This window comes from Callorhinus ursinus, unplaced genomic scaffold (genome assembly GCF_003265705.2).
Source record: "Callorhinus ursinus isolate GAN/ISIS: 27379988/994484 unplaced genomic scaffold, GSC_fseal_2.0 scaffold4, whole genome shotgun sequence".
Taxonomy (NCBI): domain Eukaryota; kingdom Metazoa; phylum Chordata; class Mammalia; order Carnivora; family Otariidae; genus Callorhinus; species Callorhinus ursinus.
The window spans coordinates 6,846,979-6,871,372 of NW_027397066.1; the positions used below are offsets into that span (position 1 = coordinate 6,846,979).

At 55.7% G+C, this 24,394-nt stretch overlaps 1 protein-coding gene across 2 annotated transcripts in view; it reads right to left on the bottom strand.

The window, feature by feature from the left end:
• The window catches only part of WDR1 (WD repeat domain 1), a 43,534-nt gene extending 21,103 nt beyond the window's left edge, over positions 1–22,431 (bottom strand). The window contains exons 1-5 of one of the 2 annotated variants that reach the window (XM_073891423.1): positions 22,249–22,431; positions 21,672–21,793; positions 9,796–9,886; positions 4,712–4,859; positions 3,538–3,718 (exon numbers count right to left, since the gene is read on the bottom strand). In XM_073891423.1, the coding sequence (XP_073747524.1) occupies positions 3,538–3,718; positions 4,712–4,859; positions 9,796–9,886; positions 21,672–21,793; positions 22,249–22,264 (558 nt within the window). In that variant the 5' untranslated portion in view covers positions 22,265–22,431. The remainder of the gene's footprint in view (positions 1–3,537; positions 3,719–4,711; positions 4,860–9,795; positions 9,887–21,671; positions 21,794–22,248) is intronic. The other variant, XM_073891422.1, reaches the window with a different exon arrangement.
• Positions 22,432–24,394: the final 1,963 nt, after the last annotated feature.

Below are 24,394 nucleotides of genomic sequence, written 5' to 3' on the forward strand. Positions count from 1 at the left end.
AGGCAATGCTTCTAGTAACAGCCAAGACAGGTTTCTAGCCCAACCCCCCTCCGCTGCGTAGAAGGAAGCGGGACACCCCCCGCTCAGCGCCGCCCGTGATGGGCGAGACCACACAGGTGGCAGGGGAAAGCCCAGGAGCGGCCGACCACGCTGCACAGCACGCCCGGCTGGAGAGGAGACCAGGTGTCCCCTCTGCCACAGTTGGGCGCCGTGCACGCTCAGAAGCTCAGGCAGGATGTTCCCACTTCCAGATCACACGGCCACAGCCTGGACAAGCCGGCCCGGGCCACATGAGTGCCGCCTAAGCAACCGCTGAATTAGACAAACTATCCTATCGCCCGCAACACGTGGCTGTGGGACAGGCTGTGGACACAGTGTTCTCAGAAGGGGCGTCCATGGTTGTCCCCGGCAGAAAAGGAAGCCCAAGGCCAGAAGGGCGCTGAAACCTGCCCAACACACCCACGGGCAAGGTGCACAGACAAGGCAGGCAAGCAAACAATGCCTCGGTCGCAGGGACGTGCTCCGAAGGAAGAAATTCCTGCTGCAGAGGCTGGAGTAGGTTAAGGGCCCACCTGCCCCTTCTTTCTTGGATCCTCCAAGGGAATCTCAACCTTTGTCCACAGAATGCCAGTGCCAGAAGCAGAGACAGTGATGCCACAAGCCTCCACCCCACACCCGGCCTCCTACGATCCTGGGGAAGTCACCTGCCCAGGTGGCCCATGGCATCTGAAATGAGGGGGGCCGGGGCCTATTCCAGTCAAGGTTCCTCCACCCCATCTTCCTGCAGCCTCTGGAGCCCACAGCAGGTTCAAGCAAAGGAAAACAAATGCTGAACTGACAGCCCGAGGGCCCAGCAGAGCCTGGCTGAAGCTGATCCTAACTTAGCTCCGGAGGATCCAGGAGTCTATGCTCACTCTGCACACCATGAGCAGCCAGTTTAAACCAATAAGCTCAGGGGCGCCTGGGTGGCTCAGTCGGTTAAGCGTCTGCCTTCGGCTCAGGTCATGATCCCAGGGTCCTGGGATCGAGCCCCGCATCGGGCTCCCTGCTCCGCGGGAAGCCTGCTTCTCCCTCTCCCACTCCCCCTGCTTGTGTTCCCTCTCTCTCTGTCTCTCTCTCTGTCTCTCAAAAAAAAAAAAAAAATATTTAAAAAAAAAAAAAAAAAAAACCAATAAGCTCAAGAACCAAAGAGAAAAGTGACCGGACGCCCCCTGCGGGCCAGCAGGGTGGCCAGGAGAGCTGACTGAGTACATTCGGTCCCTCTGGCTTGTCTGAAACCCTGCTTTCACCTCCCCTTGGGTTCGTGCACCACCTGCGTTTTTATTCTAGCACGTACTGAAAGTGAGAGCACAACTCAGTCTTTCTCATCGCAGCCACTTGAGCTCAATCCCTCTGTGCTCCTGACATGCTCACCGCCTGTCCCCCAGCCTCAGCCACGGTGCAGAGGGAGACAGCGAGAAGCTGGAGCCTGGATGGGCAGGCAGCCAGCCACCCACTCCAGCTGCACTCTGGGGCTCTGAGGGTCCAGGGCAGATATGTGTGCATAAGTCAGACTGATCTACATAGCTGTCAATACTTGACAGGACATTCTGGGTGGGTGTGGGGCCCTGAGTGCTCTCCCCACCCTTCATTCGCTGGCCACCTGAGCCTGTTAGAACCTTCTCCAACAGAAGCCCAAAGATCTCCTAGTGGACACTCCGATCTGACGTCCGCCAGCATCTCTCGTCCTCCCACAGGTCTACGGGGCCAGCGGAGGACAGTCGTCATCGTCCCATCTCCCGAAGGGACCCGGACACGCCACTGGCCCATCCAAGGGTCACAGAGCCAGCCAGCTGCGGCTCTGGGCTACCACCCAGCATCCCCCACTCCTGGTGTGCAGCCAGGTCCTGACGCAGGACCCATGGGTGACAGGCTCCACAGGCAGACCTGAGGACAAGCTGTGTGCCCACCCTGGACACAGGTACCAGCTGGACTAATGTTTGTACCTGACAGCCCTGGGCTGGGGCCTTGGGGTGAGGGCTGTGTTCTCACGTTAGAAAAGAAAACGGAAAGAGAAAGATTATTCTGGCCAAGTCCCCAAGTGAGCACATGGAGAAGGCTGGCAGCGTGCTGGTCACAGGCTCGAGCCGCCTGGGCTCAAACCTGGCTCTGCTGACTCACCGCTGAGCTGCTCCGGGCTGGGTGTAGTCTACATCTGCAAAGAGGACGTGATCCCTCCTGGGGCAGGGAGAGGTGCCTCACCGGCCCACAGCCCATATCACGCCAAGTGACATCAAACAGTGGGGGGGGTGGGGGGTGGAGGGGGACTTGGGAGCAGGGACAGCTTCACTGAGACATGCAAGGACAGCCTCCTGTTGCCACAGAAACCTCTTATCTCCCTCTCTTCCTCTCCTGGGTGCAAGGCAGGATGCTCAGTTATCTGACGCAGCTCATGGTACCTCTACCTGCACTTAGTAAACACTGACCTTGAACAGCCTCCGACAAAGCCCCCACCACCTACCAACCGGGCAGCAAGAACCGGAGACGGTTCAGGAGCAGGAGACGGCCACAGGAACTGCTGCAAAGGGATCTCTGAGCTGCACACCCCGCGGGGCAGAGAGCCTTGCTGGACTTCCTACGCAGCCGCCTGGCCCTGCTCAGGGGTCCTGGGGATGGAACGGAGACTGTTTCACCACTGGCAGTGTAGGAGTCCCTCTGTACCCGAGCCAAGATCTGCACTGGAGATTCTGCCCACCACCCGAGTGCCACCCTGTGGGGAACCTGCCGAGGAAGTGGCATCATCCTTTCTGGCCATACCCTGCCCGCAGTTTATGAATCACTGTGTGCAGTCATCGAAGTCAACAGCAGTCCCCACAGAGCCACTTTAAGGACATTCTCTCATTTCATCCTTGATGAGGTAGGACAGGGAACTGCTCTGGACCCGTGGGCAGCCGTGAAGTTCATGGTTAAAATGCACTATACTGATGCCCCCATACCCACCTTGTAGATGAGAAAAATAAGGCTTAGGTTCAGACCCTTGTCCCAACCAGGGAGCAGGGGCAGAGCTGGGACACTCTGCTAAGGCATTAAGACATGTGTCTTCTACAAGCAAAGCATCTAATTCTCCTCATCCCGTGTCCCATTCAAGCTGTGACCCTGCCCTCATCATCTGGAGGAGACGAACCCGTGTGTCCCCGGAAGCTCACCACCTCTACCACCTGGCTGGCTGAGCAGGTCTCAAGCGGGCAGAACCAGAGCCAAGCTTGGGCTACCCCTTTCTAACAAAGCTCCTTTAAGCCAGGACACTCACCTGGTCACAGGGCATCAGAAATGTGTCCTCCCTGCAACCCCAGAAACACACACGTCTCCCAGGGTGGGTCCCTCCTTGTTGGAGGTGGCCCCACCGGCCAGAGGGTTAGCGTGCTGTCCCACCATCACGTCACGTTCCCCCGCAAACCCGTCTACACATCACAGCATAAATGACACGTGCCTGCAACCCTGCGGGTCTAGACTGCTGATTTCACATGCAAACCACCCCCCAAGGGCACGTCCGCTTACGCCAATTGTAAACTTGAACTTGAACGGTGGCCCCTCAAAGAACGCGGCACAGTTATCGTCACTGCCCGTGGCCAGCCGGTACGGTCTGCTCTGCTTGATGTCCACGCTGTTGATGACTTTGTTGTGTCCCGTGATCTCGCCCACGGAAGAGCCACTGTCCCACAGGAAGACGGCTCCAAACCTTTACCCGAAGAGAGGAGTCACAGGAAGAAAACAATCAACCCTCGGGATGGTCAATGAGATGTGGGCAGCTCAGAGTGGGGCAGGGTTGGGGGGGAGGGGTGCTCACGGCCACGCTTCATGCACACTCGCTAAAGGAGCAAACACGAGGCACCGTGGTTTCGGCTCTGTGCCGTGTTTGTCAAAGAATCTGAGAACAAGGGCCTTTGGGAAGGGGTGGATGTCTGCATCTGTATGGTCCAGGGCCAACAAGTCTCCCACCTGCCGGGAGAACAGCTCTGTGGCTTACCAGTTTCCTAACAGTTGTACTGGACCAAGGTATTTAGCAGCTACCATCCCCTACTAGAAAGGAGAGGATGCCTTGCTCTCAGCTGGCATCCGATGAACACGCCACTGCGGGGGTTACTTTTTGTGTCCGAATGAAAACTGAATGGTTAAGACCAATAGGATGACCTGGAAAACTATGGCAGAACACCTGCCAGAACACACATTAAAAATAGCCTCTGAGTAAGGGAAATGAGATGCGTGCCCGCCAAGCCCCTGAAGCTGCGTGGTGCCCTGGGGGGAACCCCGCACTGTGGCACTGACCCTGCTGGTCACTGGACCCGGGTGCAGCAGCCACTGAGGGCCACCAGTGCCGTCTCCACCGGTCCCCTCTTCCTTCGGAAGGTAACCACCTTCGGTGATGTGCCCATCTCCCCTGCAGCCAGGTGTGGCTGTGTGATATGCTGGGAGGGACCCCAGTGATACTCCCGGAGCTCCCTTTCCCCTCCTTCCCTGCTGCCTGGAGTGTGGGCATGATAGCTGGCACTCCAGGAGGTGAGGGGCCAGGGATGTCAGAGACAGAAAGAGAATAGGCCCGGCCCCAGGCGGCCTCAACACACACTAGTCCAAGCTGGCCCAGAGGTCCCCGCTCCCCTCCCAGCAGGGGCACCCACAAAAGAAAGCAGAGCCAAGACACACGGGCAGGGAGGGGCCGAGGCCAGAGACTCACTTCTCCCTTCCTTCTCCGACCACTGCGATCCTCTTGCTGTCTTCTGTCCAAGCAATGTCCTTGATCTTCCCAGCGAAAGGCTGATACTCATACTTTAAGAGGTGCTCCTTCTGCGTGGTATCCCAGATCCTCAGCTTTCCAGATACATCTGTGGACACAAAGGGTGGCGAGAGCCATGTTCAGCCCTGGGCCCAGGCCGTGTGGGCACAAGGCACACCCATGCAGCACGGCCCAGGGGCTCACAGGCTTGCTGCAGTTGCCCAAGGCCTCATTTCAAGTGAGCAAAATGTGCCACCGGTGCATCAGAGCCTGCGGCCTCTGTGAGGCCCATGACTGGGTCCCTGCAGTGCACCAGCCATCCCCTGGATGACAAACCCTCTGTGGGCACGAGAAAGCCGAGACACACGGAGGCACGTCCCAAGGCATCAGGCAGCAGTCTGGTTCTATGATTCTAGTCTCCTCGCAGGGGGATCTAAATGGCGTACGAGCCTCCCGCAGCCTTCTGAACGCTCGGGACTCAAGTTCTTCGTTTGCAAAATGTGACAAGACTAGTGACAGCCGCCTCTCCCACGCAGTGACTGCGCTAACAAGGAGCAGAGCTGTGTGCAGCTGGTGCACGCCGTGACTTGCACACGGCCCCCGCCTGGGCTTCCCTCCAGCTCCTCGCCTGCACCCCCCACATCTACGGCGACGCACATGCCACAGCCCAGACGAGTGAGGTGAGAGCAGGAGCCCTGTGGGAGGCTCGCAGGTGGGTGCTGGAAGGCGAAGTGGTACTACAGACAGAACGTGAAGCCACGCCTCTCCTTGGGGATTAGTCATCAAGTGACTTCGCGGGAGGGAGAAGCACACCCCTCCCTTCCCCGCAGGATCCCGTCACCAAGATCTGAGACCAACCCCGACACAGCCCTTCCCAAAAGAGCACCGAATTCCCAAATCAGCATGAAGATGGAGGATTTTACACTAACTCCTCAGCCCAGACTGGGCCTGGGGGGAGGTCCTCCCAGCAGGCAAGCTCTGGGGGGTTCCCAGGGCCCCCAGGCCTCTTTAGCACTTAACACAGACCCTCCGGCTGCTCTGTGAGGCCAGCTTCTGTCCTCCCGCTTGGGCCGCAGAGCTGAGGGAGGAGGAGGCTGCACGGGGTTCCAAGGGTACAAATCCCTTACACCTACAACTGCACCAACCAGAGGGGGAAGGACAGGGCCACTTCTGGGGGGACTGATGCGAAGGTGACATGAGTTAGCACGTGTGAAGTCTTAGACTAGCACTGGGTGCGCTGTAGGCGCTCGCTGCAAGCTGGTCATCACTCGCCAGGAACGAACTAAGGCTCTGCAGGAAGCCACTGGAGACCCTGCCTCACAGCAAACCCCCGCACCCACAGTCTGCAGGGCCGACAAGGGGAGACCCCCTGCCATGTGAAAAGCACAACCTGAGGGGTCCCGAGGGTGCTGGGCCTCTCTGGGTGAGGTCCGGGAAGGCTGCCTGGTCGAGGCGAGTTCCAAAGATGACCTGGAACTAGTTCGGTCCCTAACAAACAGGCCAGCAGGAAAGGCAAGGAAGAGGCAGACGCTGGCGCATCAGAAAGGACGCGTGTGCACGCGGGGTCGTGCGCACACTCACGTACACGCCAGGCCGTGTGGTCGGCTGGGCTGAGGCCGGTCCAGGGGGCTCTGGAGTCCTGCACAGGGTCTACAGCTCAGGCTGACCGTGTCCCACCCTCTCGGACAGGACGGAGCCAGCTTGCCCGCCTCCCCTGGGCTCTGCCAGTCCCTGCCCGCCTCCTCGGGGCGCTCAGGCTCCTCTCTGGGCCGGGCACGGATCGTTTCTCCTACGGCCTCCCCACCAGACCCCCCACCTCCCCCGGTGGGCCCTGCTTGTCCATTTAATCCTTTTGTTTCATCTGAGGGAAGCTGATAATGTCACATTACTTTCAGGTGCACAACCTACTGACCTGACAAGCTCATCCGTTACGCTGCGCACACAGGTGTAGCCACCATCTGTCCCGCCCTTGCTATTAACGACATCTGCGACTGCCCTTTATCCCCACGGCTCGCTCACTGCACACCTGGGAGCCTGCGTCTCCCACTGCCCCGCCCCCACCCCTCTGGCAACCGTGGTGTGCTCTCTGTATTTATAGTCTGATGCTGCTTTTGTTTGTTCTTTTTCCCCTTAGATTTCACTCTGAAGTGGAATCATATGGTCATTGTCTTTCTCAGTCTATTTTACTTACTGTAATACCCCCTAGAGCCTCCCGTAGTGTCTCAGATGGCACGACCGCATCACAATTCCATCACACATATATGCCACATTTTCCATATCCAATCGTCTACTGAGGGACACTTAGGTTGCTTCCATACATTTAATTCTTTTTCAGAAGCAGCTGGGACTAGGAAGAGACAGCGGGGCATGGAGACCAGGCGCTCGGGCCTCACTGATGAGGGCAGCCCCCACGCAGTCACGAGATCCTGACCAACTGCCCATGGGTGCCAAGCCCTGTGCTGAGTGCTGGGGACACAACAAAGACACCTGCCGGGGGCAGAGGATACCTGCAAGAAGCCAGAGATGATGGGGAAAGAGTTCCTTCTGTCCTCCACTGGGAAGGCATCTCCCCCTCCAGACAATATGCTGCACCAAGGGGAGCGGACTGGGTGAGCCTGCCCCCCGCCCCCTTTCCCCAGCAGCTTAGCAACATGGAGGGGCAACAGGGAGCAGGGAGTGGCGTGGGCCTTCCCGTGCCCACGGAGGCCTCTGCCTGCCAGCTCTGCAGCATGGCCTCTCTTCCTATGTTCCTCATCTGGGCAACCCTTCTCTCCTCTCCTCTGGGCATGGGGCCCCTCTCCTATGAGGCTGCCACTCTGTGGCCTGGGTGCATGCTCTGAGGGCAGCCGGAGATTCACAGCCCTGGTGCGTGCCCAAGGGACGGACCATGGGGTATAGACCACTGGCATTAAAATTACGCAAGGAAGACATGGCTAGAAAAAGGGAATTGGGTTTGCCCTGGAAATGGCTCTGAACAAGAGAACATGGCACTGGGGGCACGTCAACCCAAGGGCAGAGACTAACCATTTTGTTCAGGGCTGGGGATGCAGCCCCGGCATGGGCTCGTTACACAGTAGGCCTTTTGGAAGGTTCAATCATTCAGTGACATAGACCATTCAGGCGCACAGGAATCTGAAGGTCCCACAGAGGGCTGGAACTCCATCTGGGAGCAAGCCGCAGGATTCCCAAGGTACTGAGACCCACACCTTAACCCGGGGAAACCCAGGTACCAGGTAACCTACTTAGCCGGAGAGCACAGCCCTTTCTCAGCCTCCCTCCTCCTCATTCCAAACCCTGTACAACCACACTATTTTTAGTCCAGGACCTAATCTCTGCAGTAAAGGTTTCCTTGTCTTCACTTGATTCAAGAGACCAGCAGGCTAGAAACATAAATGTGATCTCCGCCCAAGAGCACCTGGATCTGCATGCAGCCCAATCCTGCCTCAGTTCCTCCCCAAATCAGGGTGCTTTCACGAGAGAAAAACGTCAAACTGATCCTTAGGTGGACTGTCCTTTGCAATGGTCTCTGTGCCAGGCTTCCTCATTGATTTAGCATTAGGATCTGAAGAGCCCAGATTTCTGGCTGGTGGAGCACCCTGCCCTGGGACCTGAGAGTGCTGGCCTGGGCTCCCACGTGCTTCAGCAGCTGGGCCTGCAGCTCCACGTGCCAGGGTAGGGAAGCTGCGCCAAGCAAGCAGCAGGGCCCTCACCAACCACACTTCTCTCCTGAGAAGACATAATTTTAAAAGGCACCAGGGCCACATCTTGGGGCTTTCAAGGAAAAGGTATTTTCCTGGCAAGCAGGGCCGGCCAAAAAAAAAAAAAAAAAAAATTACACGGCTAAAATAAATCAAGGCATATAAATTAGAGCAAGTTTTACAGATAGAGTTGGAGTGAGTCTAAACACCAACATTATTAAGTGCCCACGTTGGGCCAGACTCCTGGCCAAGCTCTTCACACACAGCCCCAACTGCCGGCTTTTAGCCATCAGCCAGCGTGCCTTTCTCTCTGGCATGTCCCCGTTTTAGTGACAGACGTTTCGGTCACCTGCTATCAGGTGGCCACCAGCACAAGACGGTCCCAGGCATTTCACACACACTGCTGCTCGGGATCCACTGTCTGGCTTCCGGGAGAGAAACCCAGGACCCAGAAAAGTCAATCATTCCAGGTAGGCCACACAGCAGGTAGGCTGTCCCTCCAGGGACAGCCGCAGGGATGTGTGAACCCCTCTCCTGGCCAGTCAGCTCTTTCAGCAATTCGTTCCTCTCTGCTGCTCTCTGGGGCGGCTGACAAGGCCCAGGCCCCCACTCGCTCGCTTGCTTGGCTTTCCCTGAGGCCGGAGACAGGGCTGGGCACTGACAAAGCAGTCCGTATCTGCTGAGCGTGCGAGTGAACGAATGAGTGAATAAACGGGAGGCCCGCTAACTTCCATGCCTCCCCTTCTCATCTGCAAAGGGTAAAAGATCTACCTCAAAGAAGTGGGTGAACAAAGCATCCAGCCTGGTAAACATCTTTATGTCCCTCCTCCCAGCCAGCCTCCCACAGAGCCACACAAAAGCCTGGCTGGAATGGAATGGAGCGTTTGCCTGAGGCCAGCATCGATATGGACTGGGAAAGGAGCAGCTAATGAATAAAGGTGACACAAGACAAAGCTGCAATTCAGAAAACACACACACACAGACAAAATGAGCTCCCAAACACCATGATACAGCTACCCGCAAAGGCCTCTGGCCAACCTCACAGGAGCATTTCTGCTGACCTCTGAGCTGGAACCAGCTGGAACCCCGCCAACTGCAAAGTTCTGCAATGGGGCTTTCTGGCAGCTTATACTTTCCTTGTCAGCCCCAGATGAAACCAACCACACTGGCTCCACCTGCCGCAGCTCCCCTCTCTTTATCCACCGCCCCCCCCCCCGCCCCCCCCCCCCCCGCTCCTCCTCCCTCCCTCTTCACCTCCCACCACCCTATGGCCAGGAGTCCAATCTGGCCTGGGGAACTCCTGGGCCACACCACACGCGTCCACGAGCCATGAGCGCACAAAGGTACCTCCAGAGGCGATGTAGAACCCACTGGGCGCGTACTTGGCCACCACCACCTGATGGGCATGCTCCGTGTAGATGTCAGCAAGGGCTGGGTTCTGCAGGGAGGAGACCAGAATGAACACAAGGAATGCAGAAGCAATCAACTGCTTCCCCCTCTCCCGATGAATGGATTTGGGGGCTAAAAATAACACACGCACAGACATTTTTTTTTTTTTAAAGATTTTATTTATTTATTTGAGAGAGAGAGAATGAGAGATAGAGAGCACGAGAGGGAAGAGGGTCAGAGGGAGAAGCAGACTCCCCGCTGTGCAGGGAGCCCGATGTGGGACTCGATCCCGGGACTCCAGGATCATGACCTGAGCTGAAGGCAGCTGCTTAACCAACTGAGCCACCCAGGCGCCCCACACGCACAAACATTTAAGTCAAAACCTCCATAAAGAAAAATCCCAGCAGTAGGACTACCTGCCCACACACCCACCTATCTTCGGGTGATAGGAATCTAGGCAGTTTTAACTCTTTCTCTTTCATCTACAGCTGTGAAATTTGAGATGATTGTCTTTCCTTTGCTTTTCTGCACTCGACACAATACAAATATGTGTTTGTAAGATACACACTCGAGACAGAATTGTCACTGAAAAAAAGTCTACTATTCTACTTTTCTTTGTGGGGAGCCTCCCGCTGCGGCTGCTTTCTCCAGTCACCTGTGTGCTGGTCTCCCTGTTCAGAAGCAACTCAACCCCAGCTGCCCAACAGTGTACAGTGTATGGCCTGAAACAGAGCCCTTGGCTTTGAGCTCCAGCAGCACAGCGGGGCGCGGAGCTGGGAGCCTCCCCTTGTCACAGCCGTCGCCCGGCAATGTGGACTTCCTACTCGCTTCGTAGCCCAGATGGAAGGCTGGCTGAACTCACAGCAAGAACAGGGCCGGCATCTGGGATGAGAAGCATCTCCACTACTCGGCAAGAAGGTTCTAATGTCTAATTTACTAAAAGTAGACAGCGGCGCCCCCACTTCCACACCCTCGAGCGGCCTCAGCAAACCTGAAGCACGCATACTGAGATGCTCTCGATTTGTCTCCACAGCTGGGCTTTCTTTCAGGAGGGAAGAGACTCGGTCATCTACTCCCCAATTCCCGCTGTTGGCTTTCTATGAAGCAAGCACTCTTTAAAAGAGGCCGCTTCCCACTGGCTGGAGGCTGAGGACACATCAGGCCCCAGTGTCGACACCCCGCTTTCTAGAGGCGGCGGCTGCAGGCACATCCAGCCTGACCCACAACCGCGCCCCCCACAACCTGACCACAAGATCAGAGGCCTGCACTTTTCTCAGCCTTCTGGCCAGAGGGTCCCCACACCCCCATTCTACCAGAGTAGCAGACCCTAAATTCTAGCCCCACCCCCCACAACCCACCTTCTGGCATTCCTGTTAGCCCCATGTCTCTCTGCAAATGCTGTTCCCCAGGACCACCCCTCCTGCCCGCTGACACCTACTTATAAGGCCCAACTGCCAGGCCACCTCCTGCACGAAACCTCTTGTGAAGGCTTCTCTTCTGTGCCCCTAAAGCATTTAACATGTCTGTAAAGGTCCTAAAGGTCCTCATGACACACGATACAGGTATCCCCTGCTTTTCCAAAGTTTGCACTGTGCCACTTTGCTTTTCCAAAAGACCTACATTAGTACCTGTTTTCACTAACTGGGAGTCACACGGGATTTTTACTGTCATGAAAAAAGGCAAAGAGCCAAAATCGCATTCAGCGCTGGTTTTGCGGCAAGATGAGCCGGTCTGGGGTAGCAGGCACCCGAGAGCGGCGAGGGATGCCCCCCAGTGCCTTCCCCGGGAGCCACACTCAGCGTCTCGGCATCAAGTGGCCAGAGCTCCAAGCTGTGTCTGGGAGCACCTGGGCTTTATCTCCATTTATGTCGTGCATCTGTCCTAAGGTATCAGAAAAGCCAGGACAGGTGATCTTTTTGGGGTCTAGAACACTCAAAAATTTTTTCATATAAAGTACCAGTAACTGCTTCTTTGCTTTAGGCCATTTTGGCTCACATAAGGTTTCACAGAATGCTCTGGTTTTGGATAGCAGGGAAATCTGGGAATCCCAAACCTTCTTGTAGACCTGAACCTTCTTGTCCTCTCTTCCAACCAGTTTTTCTGCGACCTGCTTCAAGTGCAGTTTCTTCAGCCATCAAAGCAGTTCACAAATAGCAGGTGCTCAATAAATGGGTTTTTTTGAGGGGGAAAAGTATACAAAGTCCTTTTCACCCCTACAACTTAACACTCAGCATTATGTGATGTAGTGGGCACTTAATGTACGTGCTTCATAAATTAATCCATCTTGGAATAAACATTTGCTAATGAAATCGGAAACGTATCAGGTACTCAAAGAGGATGTCACAAATGGCAAACAGGCACATGCAAAGGTGCTCAATGTCATTAGTCTTTTGGGAAAAGCAAATGGAAACTACAATAAGATACCACTACATATCCACTAGAATCAGCAAGATTAAAAACTGGTATCACCAAATGCTGGCAAGGACAGGGGCGCAGGGTACGGGAATGTTCACGTATTGCTGGTGGGAATGCAAAACGATGCAGCTGGAAAACAGTTTGGCTGGTTGTTCACGAAGTTAAGCATACACTTAACCACACACAAAACCTGCAATCCCGCCCCTACGTATTTACCCGAGAAACAAAAGCACATGTCCACAAAAAAGCCACATGCGTGAAGGTTCATAGTTGCTTTACTCATTAACAGACCCAAACTGGAAACAACCCAAATGTCTACCAGCAGACATTGGAAGAAACACCACCCTGTATCCACACAGTGGAACACGCCCGGGCAACAAAGGGGAACATCCACTAACACGCTCAGCAACATCAGTGAACCTCAAAGGCATTATGCTAAGTGAAAAAGTCAGACACAAAAGACAACACTGGGTTGCAGGACTCCTTTTTTATGACATTCTAGAAAAGGCAAACTTAAAGGGACAGAAAGCAGATTGGTCCTTGCCAGGTGTTAGGCATGGAGGGAGCCCAGTGACAGCAAGGGTCTTCTGGAAATGATGGGAAGGTTCCGTGTTAGGACTGCGGTGGTGGTTATGGGACTGGGTGTATCTGTCACATTGCGCAGCAAATAAATCTTGCTGTATCTAAATTATGCCTCAATGATATTAAGATGCCTGGTATCCATTTAACATTTGCCTGATCCAACCCATTCCAGTCCAGATTGGTGCTTCTTATCCTAACACCCTAACGCAGACAAGATCGCTCCCAAAGTAGCTGGCCGAAAGTGGTCTGTGGACAGTCCACCCCTCCTGAGATTCTTTCCAGATTGGTTGTTTCAAGGCCGACTGAGGGGTCTTACACCCCACACAGCGGGTACCACCAGCCCATTTTACAGATGAGAAACCCATCCCATGGGCAACTGACCGCCCATACTGGCACTCAGCCCCACTGGGATCTGCCTTTAAATGGGTGGGCTCTGAGGGGCCTGGGGCTGGGATGCAAGATGAGTAGGCATTGGCTCTGGGAGAAGTTCTGCCCCTAAACATTCCTTCCCTTACACGGTCAGGGCGGTTAAGTGCAGGGGGTGTGAAACACCCAAGGTCATCCCCAGCAGGCTCAACACCAGAATCCCAGGCTGGATGAGACATCTCTCTTGTCTGCATTGCAAATACAACTGAGCCAGCGACGGAGGGAGCCAGATCCTCCAAGCTGAACATAATGACTTTTTCTGAGTCTATGGCAAGCTCCCCACCTGAGCTCAGCACACGCAGGGAGGCTGGCTACTAGGGGCAGAAATGACAACTCCCCTGTTCCCACTGTCGTCCTGCCAGGTGAGGCTCATTCCAGATCAGCTAAGGTCACAAGGCACCAGGATTTGGACCCAACGCCCGCTCCCCCCGCCTCACAGGGGGCGGGAGCTCCCCTCACTTGCCCTCCCTCTCCTGCTGCCCTCAGGCAAGGAGAATAGGACTTGGGTGAGTAATTTATTTGCGGCAGGGCTAGCGAACAGGGAAAATGAGCCAGTGAAGGGGAAGAAAGCCAATTCTGGGTGCACCAAGGAATATTCCTGTTATGGCAGGGGCTCCCCCTCCCTGGGGGCCTTAGGACATGGTTCAGGACAGGCCCAACCTCACTGCCTGCACTCTTCTCAGACCCCTACAGGACTGCCCTCCTGGGCCAAGGGGCTGCTCCCTGGGTGCCCTTACCTGGCCAGGGCTCCGGTCACGCCCACCTGGGGCTAGAACAGGCGCACCCCCGGGGCCCCCTCCCTCCGTCCACCGCAGCTCAGGGCCTGGCAGTGGGTACTCAGCAACACTGCTGAGGGGCGGAGCTCGGGGCTGCTCAGACCCTGGCATAAGCCCCGGAAGGCTGCCCCCACACCTCGGAGGTCAGGGAGCCTCACAGAAAACACAAGAAGACAGAGTCACAGATGTGAGGAGAGACATGGGCACGGCTGGCCTACCACTTGCCTTGCAGAGCCTGCAAATGCCTGTGGGGACAGCAGGTGGGGGTGCTCTGGCCACAGTGGAAGCCAGAAGACAGGAGGCACCTCAGCCCAACCGGAGGAGGCCCATTCTCCTGTGGACTACATGCCGCCCTGGCCTCCCACCTGCGCAGAGGCCCGTCCCCACGACCAGACTGTCTTCCGCCAATCCTGTCAAACAGGAAATGAACCCCCCACACCTTCCCAATCTGCAGCCTGCCCGAGGAGACTCCCTACGTCAACGAAGGAAGGATTCCTGAAACTCGCTTCATCCGGGCAGTGTCTAACTGAGCCGTCAGCTCCCCAAAGCTCTTTCAGGTCCTAGGTCTTCTCAGGCTCAGGTGCCGAGGAGGGATCAGAGGTCACCACACCACCTACCGTGAGGTCAGTGACTCGCCCAGGTCACAGGGCGTGGCAGCTTTGACCTCAGCTCCTGAGCCAGTGAGCCGGGGGGACACATCAGGAGGTTGGGAAGGCCTCCCCAAACGACCAGTGTAGAAGCTGTTGGACACAGCACTGCAAGAGGGGCCTCCGTGCTCTCCTGTAGCAGCTGATGGCCCCGGAGCCTCCAGAGAAAGCCCTGGGCTCCTCCAAACTCGGACCAGATAAAGTGAGCGTGACCTTCCAGGAGGATCGCATTTCACAGTACTGGCTTTCTAACTACTTCTAGTTCCTAAAAGCAGTCACTAGGAGCTGAACCTGTGTATCTGACACAATCTGCAGGGACCTCTGTTCATTGATGACTAAGGACAAACTCGAATTACTGCACAGTAACCCGGCGTGAAAGCAGCCACACGGACACCTGTGCTTCCAGAGCGGCAAGCTTGGGCCCAGAAGCCGAGCCCCTACCACGCTGCCTCAGAGAGGAAGAACACGTAAGTATGGCTCCTTTACTCCTTTCGAGAACTCCCTGCACCCACTCCGGGCTGGGCCTGGGGACCCAGCAGTCAGCGAATGCTTCGTATGAATACGACCTGCCACCAAAGCAGCAGCCGGTGAGCACCGTCCTGCTCCTGCTTTGAGGCTCCCGCCAGCCCAGAGGAAGAGAACCCTACCTGGCAATCCGAAGTCGATCTTCCACTACGCCTGCTCTTTCCTCCAGGAAATCACTGAGTGACTTTCTTCCCTTTAACTGCCTCTGCCTCAATGACACCCCCTAATTAGCTTCTACCACCCAGGCAAAGGCTACCTCGGAGAATCCTTCCCTGCTGTCCCAACTGGGAAATGATCTCTGCCATGAATGCCCTGCCCCGGCTGCCCACCCCACCACCCTACTTCCCGCCTTGTACCATGTGCCATTCTTATACCCACGTGGCTTCTCACCAAGCAGACCCCGCAGAGGGCAGGGCCTGTATCTGATCCAACACGGCTGCCTCCAAATGCCCCAGAAGACCAAGGCTGGCTGGACCACGAGAGCCATTTCCGAATCACTGTGCATGGATGGTTCCCTCTCAGCCACAAGGGTGGACCCTTCTGTTGATTTCTCTGAAACCTCACAGGAAGGTAACTTTACAACCCACTTCACTGGCAAAGAAACCGGGCACAGAGAGCGTGATGTGCCCAAGGCTACCTGGCTGGTAAGTGGTGGGGTGGGGGAACCCGAAGTCAGGTAAGAGCCTTTATTCCTCAGTGCTATTCTCTTACATATGGTTGGTACCACCATCTGACTGTTTTGACTCAGAAGAGCATTTCAGCCTGGCCGACAGTTACGCATTTCAGAACCGCGGGGGGGCCATTCAGCAATCCTGCATGGTGTGCAGCTCCGAGCGACTATCCCTCCTGCCTCCCGGCTCAACCCCTTCCCGATGGAGCAAATCATGCCGTAATACAGGGACCCCTACACACAGGACACTGGCACCTCCCTTCCTGCACCCCCTCCTTTTCCTCTGTCTGCCCAGAGCCTTACTGAGCAGTCATGAGGGGAGAGTCTGGGGGAGGCTGCCCGGGATCAGATCCCAGCACCTCCTGGGCCTCTGGTGTCCACATCTCTAAAAAGAGAAACAGTCTCTAGCTGACATGGCGGCTGTGAAGAGGAAGACACCCTGGACCATCACAGCTCAGGCAACCCTCTAGGGATACTTGTGAACGAACTCAGCTAAATCCCACGATGACCCCATGACTGTTCCCCCTATTCTTATGGATAAGAAAACCAAACTGGATGAAGTACGGTAGGTGCTCAGCCACTGACCAGCACAAAATGTGCTCAACCAAGAGGAGCTCTTTTGCCAGAGGCAGAGCTCAGGGTTGCCTGCTGGACTGGCCCAGGTCTGTGTTCCCTGGAGAACAGCTGAACATGGGCGGGGCTGGGGAGCAGGACTGGAGTACCCATGTTGGGATGGTGTGTGGTGGAGAAACTGACATTTTCTGGATAAGATCCCAGGGAGCAGAGATAAAACCAGTGGCTAGAAGCTACTAGCAAGACGACCAGCGCCTGGAGTCCAGGTCTTTCTACGGGGTGTATCACCACCAAAGCCGGGCAGGTTCCACCAATGAGACTTTAGAAGAGAAGCAAAAAGAGCCCTTTCCACTCCAGAGTCTACAGGTCACCTGTAATGAGGCCCTGTGGGGGATGATGGGGGGTTGATGGGGGCAAAGTCCAAGGTCAGGACTGCACAGGGACCCAAATGGGCAACTCCAACCATTTCAGGGCGGGGTTGATTTCCAAAACCCAACCAGAACCCCCCACTCACCTCAGGCATGAGGCTACAACCTTGTTTTATAACCTCGAAGGCCTTGACATTCCTATCTACACCTCCAGGAACAGGAACGGGGTAAGAAATGTACCAAAACCACCAAAAACCGGCAGAAGCCCCTAATTGTGCTGAGAGCACACAAGTCAAACTTCTTCCAACCTCCGTGCACACGTGGTTCGCTGTCTGGATCCTCCCCTATCTCTGCCTCACTCCTCCTCCTGGAAAACTCTTACTCATCCTCCAAAACCCAACTCAAATGTTCCCCTTCTCCAAAAACCTTCCCTGCTGCTCTGTGGCACATCTGGTTCTTAAAACCTCTTGTTCCCAAATCACCCAGGACATTCTTTTAAAGTGCTTCACCAGAGCATCAGAATGGTTACCCATAAGGGTAACATTCAATCTCAACGCTACTGATATTGTGGGCCAGGTAAGTTGTAGTACAGCCCTGTGCGCTGTGGGATGCTTGGCAACATGCCTGGCCTCTACCAACTAGATAGATACCAGTAGCACAAAAATGTCTTCAGACATTGCCAAATATTTCTTAGGGGGTGGGGCTGGGGGCAAAATCTCCTCACAACCGTTGATTTGAACCTTGGACACTGTGGTCATGGGCAGGGTTCAGCAAGACAAGCTTAGTGAATTTGTGTGGCAAACATCAAGAACCAAGGATCGGTTCTATCCTGATAAACACTTGCTGAGTGTGTTCATCTTGAACCTCAAATCTTAGTACAGAACAATCTCTACTACAGATTTGATCATAGTACTAGTGTGCCTAACCTCTTTATGGTTCTGGTGGTTTCTGCCACAGGGCTGACTGACCACCCACTGCTACAGCCCCCCACATCCTCACACCAGGCTCTGGCCCGAAACTCCACAACCCCTGCAGGGGACCTCTCGCCCAAGCCCATCTCATCTGTCTGGAAGCACAGCACCTGCACTTCCTCTCAGGGTCAGCCCCATCCAGTTCCCAGTGTCGGTTTTGCCCACTAGACTGCAAGATCCCTGAGGATGGGCCCTTGGGCTCTGCTACGAAGCAGATGCTGGAAAGTACTTGTAACAGGATTCACCGCGGCTTGAGGTCAAGGAGGTGGGAGGGCAGGGCAGCAGGGCGGGATGGAAAGGAAATGCCTATCCTGGGCCAACTAATAACACTCAGGGAGCCCCCGCTGTGACTGGACATGTGACAGCCAAAGCACCCAAGAATCACTGGCCCACGAAGCAAGTCGCCATGCAGCTCTGTGGCTTGGTCTGAGCCTGTCTCTTCACTTCTTTAAGATCCAACCCCCAGGTCTCTCCTGGTTCAACCTCATGCATGTGCCGCCTGCTCATCTGTCCAGGTGGTACTCCACACACCACTCCCTTCTGCCACCTGGAAGCTTATGTCACTCCCACCAAGACCACGAGCTCCATGCAGGAGAGGCCTCCCCTGTATCTGTGCTCCCCACAGGGCTGGTGGCCATCCTGGACGCACAGCAGGGACTGAGAAGGCATGTGCAAATAGACAGAAGGGACAGTGTCAATCCTTCTTGAGCCATCTGTCTCTTCATGGACCTCCCCCACCCATGTGTGGGGGGAGGCACGCACAGGTGGTCCTTCTGCACACGGCTGGCAGCAGATCACTCCAGGAGAAACTCAGCACTCAAGTTCAACACCCCTGAACTTCACACTGTGCTTTGAAACAGAGCATGGTAAAATCCAACAAATATGTCACTGCCTAGAATTGGACTTTATATACGTTATTTTGTCAAATATATGTATTTTAGTTCCGGAATCTAGGGATTAGACTGCTTTAAAAGCAAGCTCCAAACCTGCCCTTGCAGCTAATCTGCTGGCTGCTTCTGGCAGCTTTCGAGGGGCCTCTGCTGGGAAGTTCATGTGCCAAAGCTGTTTTTTACAGGGACGTGATGCTGGGCAGTTCAGAATCCTGAGAAGGCTCCTTCACGGTCACTGGGAGTAACTCTGCCCTGTCTCTGCAGAATCCGCAGGGGCAGTGGCAATGCTGGCCCCATGCTAAGAATACACCAGGCTCTCCCCTTCTGGATTATTCTTTTCTAGATGGCCACACGACCGTAACATGTTAGCCCTGAGGGGTAGAGAAGGCCAGGATGGAAGTGCTATTAATTCGTATGTCCTGAGCCAGGTATGTGACGTGTCGCAGAAAGAGCATGGAAGCAAGAGGGCCTGGAGCTGAGTGGAAGGAAGGGTGGGGGTGTTTTGGGGGTGACACCAGAGGTGACAGGCTGGATGGGGAGGCTGTATCAGGCACCGTAAGGCAGAGCAAAGGGGCAACGGACACCATCTCGTATTTTAACGTAACCGGTCCGGCCATGCTCTGAGCAGACTGGAGGACAGCCAGCGTGGAATCAGGGAGACCAGTCTGGGTTTTCTGTTCTGCAATCCAGAGAGGATGTAGCTTGGAGGAGGGTGGGAAACAGAACAGGCAGAAAAAAATGTCAGATTCTGAAGTCTGAAAGTAGTCACTAGGATCCACTGAAGAATGAACTATGGGAGGGAAGAAAAAGAGGAAAATCCAGTAGAAGTCCCAGGTTTGGGGCCCGGACAGCTGGAGGGAAACCTGAATGTGGTCTGGAGGGGCCAAGTAGAAGCCAAGCAGACGTCTGCTGGATATTCCTTGACCTGGTCCCAACCTCTCTCCCGGGCCTCCTCTTTCCCGAGCCTGTAATGTAACCAGACCATCTTCCTTCCTATTCCCTGAATGGTCATGAAGATTCCCCGTCCCTTTCCCAGGAATGCTGTGTCCCACTAAAAATGGTGTCCATCTTAACTGAGTACCAATGGTCCCCCAATCCAAAAAAGAGCCCAAGGGCCTGATTTACATCCAGAACAGGAACACATTAGCAGCTTCCCATGCTGTCCTGGCCCCACAGAAACTTACAAATAGCTGGGAAAGGAAAGCAGACGCACCCTCAAGAGAGAATGGTAAACTCTGGGGTACGGTAAAAATAAAGACCTCTGAAAAATGAGCACAATGGGTGTCACAAGCTGGAGAATGTTCGCGAGGCGGGGGGGGGGGTGCTTGTGCACAGCTGTAAACAATTCTCCATTGGAAGCAGCTCTGACGATCAGCCTCCTTTGCCTTGCTGGCCCAACCCCTCTGCAGAGCAATGGGCCCCCAGGGCTGAAGGATGCTGTAGTTCAAGAACCTTCCGTGGCACCAGACACACAGTAGGTACCTCACATGAGGCCTCCCACCTAGAAGTACATGTAGATTGCCACGACAAGTCCAGGATTGTTAGTGGCAAACCCAAGCGTTCCCCCCACCCTGTATCCCTGAGAATGGTTTAGTCCACTTTTATACTCAAAATCTTGGGACCTACCCTGGACATCTCCAGATCATTACCATCTAAGTCCCTGGTGAGATTTCTCTCAGTTCTGCGTGAGGCCAGATCAGCTTTCTAGGAATCGGTATGACTAGCACAATAGCACTTAGCAACTTCAGTGAACATTCACACCCGCCCACCCCTTCATTTGAGGTGCCCAGCAATCCGGGGCAGGGCTGAAACTGCCACTCAGGAGCTCGGTCTTTCAGCAGAGGAACGACAGTGACTGGCTGGCTTACCCAGAGACGAGGGGAGAGCCAGCAGCACCTCAGACCATGCAAAGTCCTCTCTTTTTACAGGCAAGAAAAGCGAGGCCCACAGAGCTCCTTTACTCCCTCAGCCAGTTGTGAGCTCCCCGAGGGCAAGTGCATCTGATCAGCAACAATCCCAACCCACTAGGGGTAATCACTCGCAACAGATGTGAATCTAAGCTGACATCCCTTGGGAACATGACCAATCACAATCATCCACCTACATACTGTGCACAAGGCCCAACCCCAAGCATGGTGCAGGAGAACCCCTCCCCCCCAAATGGTTGTGCTGGCATTTCCACCTTCCCTCCCCCATACCGTAATTCAGGCTGAGGAAGGGAGAAGAAAGATTTCAGTGTGCAATCCCAGCAGTGGGGAGACCAACAAGCAGACTGGGTCATTTCAGTAATTACAGAGGAGTAACAGGAATTTGCGAGGATTTTCCACGAAACTGGCTCAAGAAGCGTTCTCAGTCTGAGTCCAGGATGTCTGTCTAAACAATTCGTGGGGATAAACTGGTTCCTGATTTTGCATTGGGGCTCACACCAAGCTGGAGTGCAGAGGCCTGAGCATGAGTCCTGGCTCCGCCACACTGAGACCCTGGGTGTTAATAATGATCATACATAAGTGCCATTTACCAAGTGCTGGGTGTGTGCCAGGCATGCTGGGCTGTAGAGACGCATCATCTCATTCAGCGGGCACAAGCAGTCAGGGGAAGTGGGGGGAGGGAGCCTCATCTCATCACCAACTCCATTTTACAGATGAGGACACTGGGATTCAGAGGCCCAAGTCACCAACTGCCCCAAGGTCAAGCAGCCGCTGACCGGGTGTGTCTGATCCCCCTAATCCAGAGCCCTCATACTTAAGGTCTGAACTAATCCAAGCCTCAGTTTCCCCGGGAAGAGAGAGAAGAGGGCCTAGGAAAGCTTAAAACAGCCTTCTAGGCTTCCAAGGTGTGGTCCCAAGGCTGAGGGGGCGTGGCGTCCTCACCCTCCCCCGGCCGCTGGGCGGGAGAAGAGGGGCGTAGAGCGGAAGGAAAATTAACCGGGCAGTATCACCCAGGGTCTGAACCCGCGCCTGGGGGCGGGGGAGGTGGGAAGGGAGTACTCACGTCGATGTTCCTTAGAATGACGCACTTTCCATTGGTGTAAAGAAAATTGTTGCCCTTGGGGTCGCCGCCGATGATTTTGGAGACGCCCCTCTCCACCTGGGGGAGGCTGGCAAACACCTTCTCTGCAGAGACACAAACCAAGCAGGGCGCGCGTTAGGGGCAGCCCCCACCTCGGCCCACGGCCGGGCTGAGGACTGGGGACAGGAAGCAGACGAGAGAGGGGCCCTGGACCGGTCTCAGCCGGTCACCTGTTGCCTCCACCGGGAGGGGCGGCCGCCACTTTGAAGGAGCGCAGGGGACCGCGCGACTTCCTGGTCCGCGCTCCCGACCAGGCCCTTCGGGGCCGTGGGGGCTCCGACGGGCCCAGCCCGCAGCACCAACTTTGGGGCACCCTCCGGGCCGGGGATCGCCGCCGGGCGCCCCGAGGGCGGCGGGGCGTTCGCCGGCCCGCGCCCTCCTCCCCTCCCCCGCGGCCGGGGACCCCGCCGGGCTGCCCGCGCCCCGCGCCCCGCCGATGGCCGAGGGGACCCGGCGGCGTGGGAGCCCACCCTGGGGGGCACCGGGCCGCGGCACTTACTGATCTCGTACGGCATCGTCGCCCACTTGTTACCGCTCTGCACTCGCCGAGAGCCTCCGGAGCCGCCCGCGCCGCGAAGCGGACTGGCCGAGGCCGGGCAGGGTACAGTGGGCCGAAAGGCGGCGCCGGGCGTGCCGGGCGCGGAGGGGGCGGTCCGAGGCCGGGGCTCCGAGGCCGGCTCGCGCCCTGCCCTGCGCGCTGCCGCTGCGGACGCGCCGAACCCGGAAGCGCGGCCCCGCGCGCGGCTCGCCCCCAGCTTTGACCATATATAGTCAAGCGCTCGGCTCGGCGGCTGCAGCCCGCGTGAGCCTGCGCGGACCGGGCCGCCCCTCCCCCCGCGCGGGCCCCGCCCCGGACGCCCCGCCCCGGAAGTGACGCTGCACGCGGCCCCGTAAAAAATGTGGCTCGTGGGGCCAAGCTCGGTGCCAGACGGGTTCTGGCCGCGGGTCGAGCGTTGGAGCTGAGTTCGCGGAGGGAAGGCTGGGCGGGCTGCTGGGGCCGCTCCAGGCTGAAGTTCGGCGGCCGCAGAATGCGCCCGCGCGCTGTAGTGGGGCGGGGGTGGCTGGGGAAGTCCTTTTGGAGCCTGTGTTTGCGCAGCGGGCGTTCCCGGGCCGCTAGCCTTCCGGCTGAGTCGGCGCCCGCTCGGATATTGCGGACAGAGTGCTTTTTCTTTTCTTAAAAATATTCCTGAATAGGAGTCGCCCTTCCTCCAAAGCAGCCGCTGACAGATTTCAGGGATATGCCTCGCTGGGCCTGAGCTCTTTCTCTCAAAACTTCCTTTAGAAAGCTAAGAAGCCAAGGAGAGTAAAGGGAATATAGGTGCTAAGAGAATCAGGGAGGCAGAAGGAAAGGGGGAACTTCTAAGATGAAGGCAGCATTAAAATGGGAAAAGCAAGGGCTCTGAGATGTTGCTTTAAGCCTCCCTTTTCAGTAGGGGGACGCAGTTTTCCTGAGTGGGGGGCTAAGCGAGAACACGTAAAGCACCTGTGGGTACTGAAGCCTGAGCTGGAAAGCCTTGAAGCGTGATCCTTGACTTTCTATTTCTCTAATCTGGGAAGACCTCTTGGCTCTGTTTTCCAGAATCTGCCCAGGTTGATCATTTCTTGCCTCCTTGGCTGTTAGTCCCACAGAGCCAAGCCCCGAAAGCTCACCTGGGTTATCGCAGGTGTTTGCTATCTAGTCTTATGCCCCCACCTTAACCTCGGTCGGCTCTTCAGGTTGCAGCCTCTGTGTTCTATAACCTGAAACCTGTTTTTCCCCTTAAAGTCTATAGGAACTCCAAGTCTCCAAGCTAAAGCCTTTAAGGTGGCTGACTGGACCCTAGGTCCTAGCACTTTCCTTGGGCTCTCCTTACATACACCTTTGTTAATACAACCTCCTAACAGCCTGCCTTCGGTCTCCAGGAGGGACCCTGAATGTCAGTATCCTGGAGGCTCCTTCTCTACGTGTTGGTCCAGCTACTTCTCCAGCACCTCACCTGTCACCACCTGCCTCCCTGGCATCTCTGTAGCAAAGTCCCCCAGGCACTTCCTGAGACCAAACCAGCCTAAGACCAAACACCACCCCCGCTCCCCCCTGCCCACAGGGCTGTTTTTCTGAAGCCTCCCTTCTCACAGTGACCCCTGTCTTTCTGGCTACCCAGCCCTATTTTCACCCCCACATTCAACCCTTCACCAAATCTGGTTCCTTGAATGCCTGCGTTTCCCAAATCTATCCCTTCATCTCCCTAACACAGCCAGGCTCCGAGCTTCCTCACCTTACGTGGGCTCCTTTAACCACTTCCTAGCTGCTGTGTCCACTCAGAGCCAGAGTAACCTGGGTTTGGCCAGCAAACCCTGAAGTGGTGAATGAAAAGATTACTCCAGACCCGTAAATAGGAGAAAGAAGGTTGAAGGGACCAGACGTTCTAGTGGTGAAAAGATCTCGAGGCAGACTCAGTCTCCGCTTTTATTGCAGGTCTTAATACATCAAGTAAGAGCAGAAAAATAGAAAGGAATTGTTAGGCTTTATCAAGACCTAAACCTATGGGGCAATGCATGATGGAAGCAAATGGTGTCTGATGTGCATGCAGGCTAAAGGTGTGGTGAATACGTGACCATAAGGTGGGAGTGTTTTTCACCTAAGTTAAATGTTTACTCTCTAGGTG